Genomic DNA, 10,882 nt, shown 5'->3' on the forward strand with positions numbered 1-10,882 from the left:
ACTGCACTATATTTATTGACCTGTCTATGTACCACCTGTCTATACTTTGTATACATTGCACTTTTCTGCTTTTTTGCATTTCTGGTTAGACGCAAACTGCATTTCGTTGTCTTACTTGTACTCTGTACAATGACAATGAAGTTGAATCTAATCTTATAAAGAAAGGTCTTCTACAAGATCAGTCGTATTTTCCAAATCACGGTTAATCGGCTATTTCACAAATTCTGCCAGCTACGTCAACTTATGAGCACAACTATATCTGAATAAATACAGTAAAGTTCAATTCAAGAGGCTTAGAGTGTTTTATATGCCTATCAGGCATGTTCCTTGCAACGTTTTTTTCCCTCCCCCAATTAGGCTACTTATAATAATCACGGAAGTACAGTAGGTTTCACTGAAAGTTTTAAGTTATTTGTATTTCAAATGTGTAGGCAACTTATTGAATTCTTTTGACAGATGTGACGTTGTTGGAGAATTCTAGTTAAGCGCGCACAAAACTGTTTACAAAACCCGTGGCTCCAGTATTCTACATCATTCTATTGCTGCGTCTGACTGCCAGAAATATTGACCGTCTCTCATCCACCCCTCATATGCATTGGGATACAGCTTCTGCAACACCGTAACAACGCTGAGTATTTTCACAATTTAAATATAAATAAATTAAGTCTGTAAGCTCATTAACACTTAAACCACTAGCAACTTTTTGTGCAGGCTCGCGTCAACTTGGCTCAGTCTGGACCTCCCTGTTACGCAATTCCGGTTGAACGTCAAATTCGGACTTGACCGAAGAGGCTGACTGAATTTCGGACGGTGTTTTCTGGCTAGTCCGGTAGACCCAGGTAGGCTACGGAAACGAAGCTTATTTTCTTTGATAAATGTTGTAGACCAGACAGACAGCCCGTTATATTTAGGATTTTAGTATACGAATGCCCATGCGAACAGTCTAACTTATTTCAGTCGCTCAAATGACCTTATGCAGGGATTTTGTCATTTTCAATTATTCAATTCTATTTCCACCGTTTCCAGTAGTGACAGACAGATATAACAGCACGGACAACCCCTTGTTTTCAGAACTAGTTGCTAAACGAGCTGCACTATGCTGTCTTTGATAACATAATTTGTAACGAACTGCAATGAGCTGCCGTCAAGCATAGCCTACACACTTTAACTTTAGTGAGTTTCTTGTAGCCTAGTTTAATTATTATGACTTTCTTGCTTTGTGTATGCTACCAGGCAACTCAAGGTCGCAATGAAGTGCTCAACAGTTAGGCCTACTGTTAAGTTGGATAAATTAAAGAGGAGAAAACATTTCTGTATTTGTGACATTGACTTCTTCCAAAGCAAGGGAGCCTCTGGCTATTGAGTGACAGTTGTGTCTGTGTAGGCTATATATCCCCTCGGTGTCCAATGTCAAGCAACCACAACTTGTCTATAAAAATAGTCAGTTGCGAGACCAACGAGACTGTTCACCGGCATGCATAATCATTCACAAAGAAAGTCAATCGCTCTCTGCGTTATAAATTATATTTCTCATTTGCATTTGACAAGCACTAGGGCAACACACCAGTGGTGTGTTGCAAAGGAGAAGCAAAGGCCTACTCAGAGCATAATCCGTGGGCCAAGTCATGCAAAACGTTTTAAACCTGAGCCTTTGGTTCATTCTGTATTGCGACATATCTCTTGCTGTAAATAAATTGACACAAGGTGTTAGTAATTTTTCATAAAAAGATTTTTTGGAAAATGCCATTAGTTTCTGTCCTTGGGCATCTGACTATTCATAGGCCAAGTATCTATGACAAAAATACATGGTACATTTGTTACATTAGCCAAAGGACTATGGACTCCATCCCTCATTTCACAATCTAGTTTTTATCTGAAGTATTGAATCGCTGTAAGTAAGTGGTGCGTAAACATGTGTCTGTTCTTTCCAGGTACCAGCAACAGAAATGTCTTTTATACTTGATTGGCTCTATAGAGGATTCAGCAATGTTCTACAGTTACTTGGTAAACCTGTACATTAATGTCTGTTATAAATGTTTGTCCTCTTCTCTGAAGTCTGCATTACCTATAATAACATTAGGGGTTGTTATGTGTTATGTAGACAAATTGACAGTAACTTCATATTTCATATTATTTAGGTCTCTACAAAAAGACTGGGAAGCTTGTATTCCTTGGTTTGGATAATGCAGGGAAAACAACATTATTGCACATGCTTAAGGATGATCGACTTGGCCAGCATGTCCCAACTCTACATCCGAGTAAGTGGTCTCTGCACTAAGCCAACATAGTAAAAAGACAACTTAAATGACATCAATATATTTGATCTTAATTGTACTGTTGTCATAGCCTCAGAAGAGTTGACTATTGCTGGGATGACATTCACAACATTTGATCTGGGTGGCCATGCACAAGGTAAATATGGTTGATCTCTGTGTATGTTTCTGTGACTTGATGTTATTTCAGTGGAAGTGCACACACAGTGAAATACTCTCAAAGGCTGTTCTGTTGGTGTTTTCTCCCACAAAGGTTGCTTTGTTGGTGATTATGTTTTTAAATATGGTATTTAATGGTAAATCGGCTTGGTTGTTCATTTGCCGCTGTGGGAAATCTCCTATATAACGCTAGGAATTTAAAATCTCTCATGTGTATATCTGAAAGAATAAAACAAATGCATGCAACACAAGTTCAGGATATGTATCATCATCCATCCAAATAGGGGCTCAATTCGCCCCATATTGGGTAACATCTTCACATTTGTTTCACATTCAGAGTTGACACTATCACTGTTGCATAATGGCAATCTTTTAAACCTTTCCTAACTTTTGCTAACTCGCGTCTTTTTTAAACACACTACCAGTTCATGAATATGTGGTAACTTTTTCATCTGAGATGCATTTGATATGAGATTGATTATAATGTGATTATATGCCATCATGCTTCCATATAATCATAGAGGACGACTGAGATATGGTGACCAGTAAATCGGACCAGTACTTTTTAAATTATGTGAGCGGACACACACACACACAGATGGACAGACACACACATCAATAACATCTTTCTTCTTCCAGGCGACCGTAATTAACGAGCAAATTATTGCTGTTGTGAGCATGAAATGTACATTTCGGAATACTGGTTGAAATCGGTAACACAGAGCAGGATAATGTTAATGTTAAGTAGTATGTATTGGATAGGAACATTGGATAGGTTCATGGGGGGATTATGTTGTAATGGACTTACAAAACTGTGAAATGGTAGCATTCTTTTACTTTCTTTTACTCTAGGATATGATTCTTTTAAAATCTATATTTATGTCCCCCAGCAAGACGAGTGTGGAAGAATTACCTACCAGCCATTAATGGAATTGTCTATCTTGTGGACTGTGCTGACCATGAGCGCCTAGTTGAAGCTAAAATTGAACTTGATGTAAGGTTATTCATTTTACTATTATTTCTAATAACAGTATTCTGTAATCATTACACATTCTTTGCTTATACAATAGTAGTTCTTAACAAGAATGATCATCTTGTTACTCTGTGTGTGGTAGAATGATGTGGATTCTGTAATTAAATGTAAATGATCTCATCACTACATTGGCAGGCCCTTTTAACTGACGAGACCATCTCAACTGTCCCAATACTCATTTTGGGGAATAAAATCGATCGCCCAGAGGCTATAAGTGAAGATGCATTAATAGGAATGTTTGGCCTTTATGGCCACACAACTGGAAAGGTAAGAAGTCATTCATGATTTACGACAGTGCTTTCTAGATGCCCACATGCTATTGTATCTGAATAAATGTGAGTATTACATATTATATAAAGGAAACTGTGTTCACATTACTGATGGTCTGTGTCTCTACAGGGAAAGGTGAACTTGAAAGAACTGAACTTGAGGCCAATGGAGGTGTTTATGTGCAGTGTGCTGAAGAGACAGGGTTATGGTGAAGGCTTCAGATGGCTTTCTCAGTACATTGATTGATGTTACCTGATCTAATTTAGTTTGTAGCATCTGTTGTAGCATCTGTAATTTATTATTTTTCTGACTATGGAGAAGCCCCTACCTAAAACAGTTTCAAATTTATTAATGTACGCAAAAGTTTTAACAATGGATGTATATAGCCTATGGCAGTTTCTGAGCAGTATAACCAACATGCAGTTCAGAACCACAACTCTAAGAGTTAATGGAGTATGCAGCCATCAATGTCATTGTCTATTTACAGGGTAAAACAAATAATCACATCAAGGCAGTTTACATGGCTGGAGTTATTTTTAGGTATTCATATAGAGTTACAGGGAGACATGTCTCTCACATTCTGTGTAGTTTATTTTCCTTTGTGCCTATTATGACTGCCTGCACATCACTCACCCTGCCAAAGACAATTACCGTGCCTTCAAAATATGTATTTTACAAAGTGCTTGAAATATCTTGATATATACTTGTACTATCATTAGCTCGAATTAATTGTTTGAAATAGCATCACAGTGTATTAGGTGTAATATATTACACATTAATGTAATATTTATTTCTATTTATTGTTATGACATGGAACAATATAGGCTTAGTAAGATTTTATTTACTCATTATGTAAATAAGACTTCATTCAATAAGGCCACTGAAAGCCACACGCTTCTAAAAATACAACCGGTCAGTGACAAGAATATAGAGATGAGGCCTAAACTTAATATGCTGACATATATGCTGTGTCTGGCAATGCTAAAATGCGACCTCATTTTATTCTAGTGATCTAGAAAGGACTCAGGACAAACAGTTAAGTGTTACCTGGTTCCAGGTGCTGTAAATGCCAAGCAGTTCTCATTAGTATTTGAGTAACGTATTCTATTTATTTGTTTATGATGCAAGATTTCTTTTTATATATATATTTAAATATCATTTTGGGTAAAAAATGGTTACTGTACACTATAAAACCATGTCTGAACTTCCATAGGCAAAATGATGATGATGTTAATTTATTGAGTACTTTTTGACTATCAACTGCTTTTTGTATGCAGTTCAGATATGAGAGTACACAAACAATAAATGTTTAACCCTTGACTAAATAAGCTGAGGCTTACTTTTTCTTTCATAATTGCCTGATTTGATGCAGCTGCAGCTGTGTGGTAACTTTCAGAGGTGTAGTGGTAAAAAAAGAGACTGAGTAAAGTATGAATGTTGTGCTCACGGTGAGGTGAGGTGGATCACAATGAAATACACATTCAGAGCATTTTCACTAACAATGGAGGGGCGCAATGCTTAAAAAACAATACAAGTTCCTAAATGTCAGCTGAGGGAGATCCCTGAGTGTTCCCTGTGGACATTATGTGGTTGCCAACTATACTGTAGCCTACTGTTAAACAAGACTATGGAAGTAATAGAAGTCGTTGAACCCCATGAAATACCCTATGTAAGCTTATCACAATAAAGACAGTATGAAATAATGAAAGACCACATGAAAGAAAGAAATATAGCCTAGTCTATGGTGTGTGACAGTCACATCAAAGACAGTGGGCTATGAAAATATGAAAGTTTAGGAAGTTCACAGGGTAAAACAACATGAAATAGGCTTTAATCACCTTGGAATTCCTTGGCTTGTAGGTCTACAAAATGTGATTTGCATCTAGAGCGGTAACTGAACATTTCGGGTTCAATATTCAACATAGGCTTATGAGCATGACGTTCAAAGAAATTGCTGAAGTTGACGATATATGGTCTTTTGGGCTCACGCCGTCGACTTCAAGGCAGCGCTGCTTGGAAGACACTAGGGTTAGGCAAGGGTTAGGGTTAGGTATGGCAGTGCTGCCTTGAAGTTGATGGTGGCATTGCTGGCAGCTGACATTGCATAGATTAGCAGTGTAAACAGCATTTTAAAGTTTTTAACAAACCTGAGGAATTCTAAATGTGTCAACATTGTCTATCTTAACCCTCCTGTTGTGTTATGGTTACATTTCACCAGTTTACTTTTTTCTCACAAAAATATTGTTATTTACTCTGACTATCAAGACGCTCCATGACTGTTCACACAGGACATCTGAACACACAAAACAAATGTTGATCATTTTCATAACAATTTGGGTGTTTTATTTAACTGTTGAACACCCATGTGAATTCCCGGTCAAAAATGATCGACTATTAGAAATGAATGGGTGAGACCATGGTCAGTGTATAAAATTGAGTCTATTGATTAGACGGACTGTATGTGTGCTTGTTGCCTACATTCACACACACCCACATTCCCCCTTTTTGCTTCTACGCCAGCCCCCAGCGGAAACCTTTCCCCAATAGAATCTTTCCCCCTCTGACATGAGCTCAGGTCAATGAGGCCTGCAGACCATGAATAGCAAATTGAAGTTCAAAACTTGTAATATTCAAAAGTATTTAAGAGGATGCAAAGGTCTTTTACAACATTAGACTAAAGTATGATTATGGATATTTATAGCATAATAATGCAGCAGCCATTTTTGACAGGGAACACAAAACCAATAAACCCAAAACAAACGCAATAGGAGCAAAGTGGGGGCTAAATGTATACAGCTACTGGCACACTATTTCAGCCTTACAAGATCTACTGTAGGCCTAACCTATTGGCAACTTTGTAGAGAGGCTTATATTTTGACAGTGTTATTTGGGCCACCAACACTGACTGGCCAATGATTGCAGATTTTTAGTGGCATGCACTAGCCTGGAAGCCAGACGAATTTAGCCCCGCCCACAAGATTTGAGGTCGGATACTTGGGGAAGTATAAACTAGACTAAATTCGGACTAGAATTGAGTATGGCTACGTCAGGCTAGGCACTCGCCCATTCCTACAATAACAAAGAGAAAACTACCTCAAACGCATGTTGCACATTGCACACCGTTGCTGCCAAACATTTAATTCAAACCGGAAATCTTAGCAAAACATAGAAAATCGTTTTGGTTTTGAACATGCCCCAAATTAAACTTGGGACAGCCTTGAAAACAAGCCAATAGGACACCTTCACTCACATCACGTGTCCAATGTGATACCGGAAGAAACCACTCGTCGGTGCAGGCTGTGGAAAAGTAGAGACGCTGATGCTTAGAAATATTAGGAAGAATTAGGAAGGAAGCTTTTGATGTGCTTTATTTCAAAGTAACCTACAGGACCATTGTGGCCTTACAACGTGTTTGTTGAAAATTTGCTTCTATGTGGCGTCTTTGGTTTGCGACGGGAAACTGATAGCAACAGACTAGCAACTGTAACAACATTAATGACACTGTAACATTAGTGTTACACTAGAACACTGAAGGTCATGCAATCTGTTGAGAATGCGTGCTGTATTATCTCAGTGCATAGTTTAGATACAGGAAAGCGTTTGAGTTGCAGCGGTACTATTATAAGTCGTACAGGGATAGTGCTCTGTAGTGGGGTTCTGTTTAGGTTCCTGGAGAAGGAAAATTGGTTTTCTTCTAACAAAAGCTTTATTTTGCCAGGCAGCAGTAGTCGTAATCTTGACATACGCGTGGGATATCATGAACCAAATGTTGGAATGAATGAATGTTCAGCTGTGTCTTGTGTCAGAGAGAGGCCCGTATCGAGCCATAATGCTGAACTTTTAATTTTAGTCAATTGTCCAGAGTTTCGCTCAGCATTCCGAAGTGTGTTTAGAGAAACCGACAAGTGGAGTTTAATAGAGAGCGAGGATTCTGAAGTCAGAAACTTTGACGTTTTGTCTTGGTTTGCGGTATTAACCGTGCCCTACTGGAATCGCAGCAACATCATTCCTCATGTCAGAAGTGGTTCTTTGAAGAAAGGGTGCACGGTCATAGCCTGTGGTTCTCCGTTTGGCTCTCAATGCCCCGACCTCTTTATGAGCACCCTGAGCAAAGGCATTGTGAGCAACCTTTACGGAGAGGACAACGTAGTCATCCTCACTGATGCGCGCTGTTTACCTGGAACCGAAGGTGGCGGACTTTTTGTAGAAGATGGAATGTTTGGACATGTTTACCTCGTTGGCCTTATTGTGGCTCCTTTATGCTGGAAGTCCAGCGACTGGATTGGGTTGACTCTTGTATGCTCTCTTCATGCCATACTCAGAAACATACAACAGTCGGCCATGGGAAACCAGGCGATCCAGCAATGTGTTGGAAATATTTCCAATAATGAGCATCAACTAGGCCTACTGCCTTCTGAAAGTCTAGTCAAAAATCCAACAGTGGCACTGGTGCAGAGTGGCCAGTTTTGGGGATCAGGGATACTCTACAAACATCGTTTGATTTTGACATGCAGGCATGTGGTGGATGGGAAATCTGTGGTTAAAGTGAAATTCTATGTGGATGGAAGGTGAGTGTTCTTTGTGGAAAGCAAGAACTGCACTTTACCACTATTACTACACGACAACTATTACTACCAACAAAAATAGCCTACTAACTAATAACAAGGTGTTTATAATAACCCACTGATAAAGATTCTGGATCCCCCCCCCCCACCAGATTTCACACTATGATGGGCGATGTGGTGTTCTCCACTGAAGCATCCTCTCCCTACGATATTGCTGTGGTTCAGCTCAAAACTGACCCCCCATATGAATTTGTTCCACAGTTTGCCTCTTTTTTCCAACCAGGTAATCTTCAATTTCTATCTGATCCTCTTAGTTTCTAAAACTGCACTGAACTAGTTGTCGTGCAGTTCTACACTTATAAAGTAAACTGTAAAGTTTTCCCTTTTCTTACCCTTGCATGTCATAGGTGAAGATGTCATCGCCATTGCTTATGGTGTTTTCGGTGGGATCTGTGGGCCATCCATGACCTCAGGGATCCTTTCCAGGGTGGTGACCCATAAGTCCCGGCCTGTGATGCTCCAGACTACATGTGCAGTGCAGGCAGGAGCCAGCGGTGGAGCCGTAGTGCGTGCAGACACAGGAGAGCTCCTTGGTGAGGCACATCATAGCCCACAATATAGAGTGGTCCACCTATGTTTCAGCCTGGCCTTTTTCCTTGTGTATTTACTCGCTTGTTTGGTAGTTCCATCCCAGTTCCATGTGTGAACAGCAGATGGCACTGTGGTAACACATTCTCTGGTCCACATGCATTTACTCTACTTAGATATGATGAAATTTGTTAGTGTTTAGCGTTCATTGACACATTAACTCTTTGCCTGACGCTTTAATGCATTACACTAATGTGACTTGCATTTTGATGGGGGACTTGAGAATGAGTGGGAATTATTATCTTCATCTTCTTCCAGGTCTTGTGTCCAGCAACACACGTGATTTTACAGCTGAAGTGACATATCCACACTTGAATTTTAGCATTCCAGTTACCGTGCTAGAACCCCTGCTGAAGGGCTTTGCTGTAACGGGTGATGCAGAAGTGTTTGAGGACCTCAACAGAATTGACAAAGGAGTAAGGACTATCTGGAGACTGCAAAATACACAGAGCAAACTATGACGTTGACAATGCCTTCCTCAATCCCATGTGCCTTAATACGGAGGACTGACAACTATTTGGAGATATGATATGTAAGGCATTCTTAAATGTCTTTGTAGTGTACCAGTGAGGTTCACCATACCTTTACAGCAGTGTTTGTGTAATCAGTGGCCTACAAAGGACCACAACAAATGAAATACAAACAGCACATAGTTGATTTATCATCCTCTCCATGCATTATTGATAATATAAAATATTTTAATATAATGTAAACAGTCAGTCTACCTTATGTGAATATTCAATGATACAGAATTGTACAATGACATGTCAAGCCATGGTTCCACTACTTTTTTATTATCAAATGCATTAGACTTTGAATATTACATGGTTACATTGAATTTCAAAGTTTTCAGTCATTTATAGAGCCAATGGAACCAACATGGGCAGGGAGTGAGTATCTACAAGGAATACTAGACAACCTAAAAAAACATTATGTGCATAATTACACCGTAAACAATGACATGCTGTCTTTATCCACTGATCTCTGAGTTTCAGACCTCTCCATAGATAACATGCAATATGGTCAAAGAACTTACAGTTCTGGAAGAACAAAAAATAATAGTTTTATCTAAGAGTTGCAATAATTCATGCATAGGAATACATTAATAACACGTTTTTGGAGGAGATTGTGTGAGGAAATTTCCATAAAGCCTTAACATGCTAGACCATTTTACAATTCTCTTTTTTCTAATCCAGTAAACATGAATGTAAATTGTCAATTTAACCAATCTGAAGAAGTGAGGGTCATTTCACCCCAAAGGTTTGTGAAAAATATAGTATGTTTTATATTCATACAGGCCAACACCGGAACCAACACGGCCTCTTCCAGAGACACTCTGTTTGGGTTCACTTTCATTCATGGTCAGCCAGTTACAAAGCTACAAAGCAATTAAATGACTTAGAATTGTTTTGTGTCACCAGTATCTTAAACACAGATGCCATTTTTGTTGTAGGTGTAAACAAACACAGTCATCTGTCAAATAGGAAGAATTGGTCCCTTTTTGGTTTGAAAGATTAAATATGTAAATATGAAGCTTTATCTCAAATATTCAGACTCTAATGTAGGTATTCTGTTTCAATGCAAAGCTGCATTACAACATGCTGTTATCAGAGTGAAACTGAGATGTGTGAATAGCCTGCTTTCTATCTGAAAGCAAATAATGGCCTGGACTGAAGTAGATAACCGAGGCTGACTTAAAAGTTATGATTCATTTAGTTACAGTAGGATATTGATCAAATGTCTTGACACTGATTTAGCAGATATTCTATATCTGGCACACCATGTCAAATCATTTAGAGAGAATAGCCTCCATGAGACTTACATGCATGCAAAAGTTTGGAGAGAAAATGCCAGATTTGAGTTGATTGCTGAGGTAAAAAAAGTAAATAGAATCCCCTCAGTGACAAAACGTCAAACAAGGATGCTTTCTTCAA

At 38.9% G+C, this 10,882-nt stretch overlaps 2 protein-coding genes across 2 annotated transcripts; both read left to right on the top strand.

The window, feature by feature from the left end:
* Positions 1-708: 708 nt before the first annotated feature.
* sar1ab (secretion associated, Ras related GTPase 1Ab) lies at positions 709-5,057 on the top strand. The gene is made up of 7 exons (XM_076286499.1): positions 709-839; positions 1,932-2,004; positions 2,139-2,258; positions 2,347-2,412; positions 3,323-3,426; positions 3,601-3,732; positions 3,865-5,057. The coding sequence occupies exons 2-7, from the start codon at positions 1,947-1,949 to the stop codon at positions 3,979-3,981; spliced, it is 597 nt and encodes a 198-aa protein (XP_076142614.1). The 5' UTR covers positions 709-839; positions 1,932-1,946; the 3' UTR covers positions 3,982-5,057.
* A 1,967-nt stretch (positions 5,058-7,024) lies between these two features.
* Positions 7,025-10,052, top strand: tysnd1 (trypsin like peroxisomal matrix peptidase 1). The gene is made up of 4 exons (XM_076285274.1): positions 7,025-8,303; positions 8,453-8,583; positions 8,708-8,893; positions 9,207-10,052. Exons 1-4 carry the CDS (start codon positions 7,273-7,275, stop codon positions 9,407-9,409), a joined length of 1,551 nt encoding a protein of 516 aa, XP_076141389.1. The 5' UTR covers positions 7,025-7,272; the 3' UTR covers positions 9,410-10,052.
* Positions 10,053-10,882: the final 830 nt, after the last annotated feature.

This window comes from Alosa pseudoharengus, unplaced genomic scaffold, assembly GCF_046254945.1.
Source record: "Alosa pseudoharengus isolate Yale_2024_CS ecotype anadromous, Long Island Sound unplaced genomic scaffold, YU_APseudo_1.1 YU_APseudo_1.1_scf_15, whole genome shotgun sequence".
NCBI lineage: Eukaryota > Metazoa > Chordata > Actinopteri > Clupeiformes > Clupeidae > Alosa > Alosa pseudoharengus.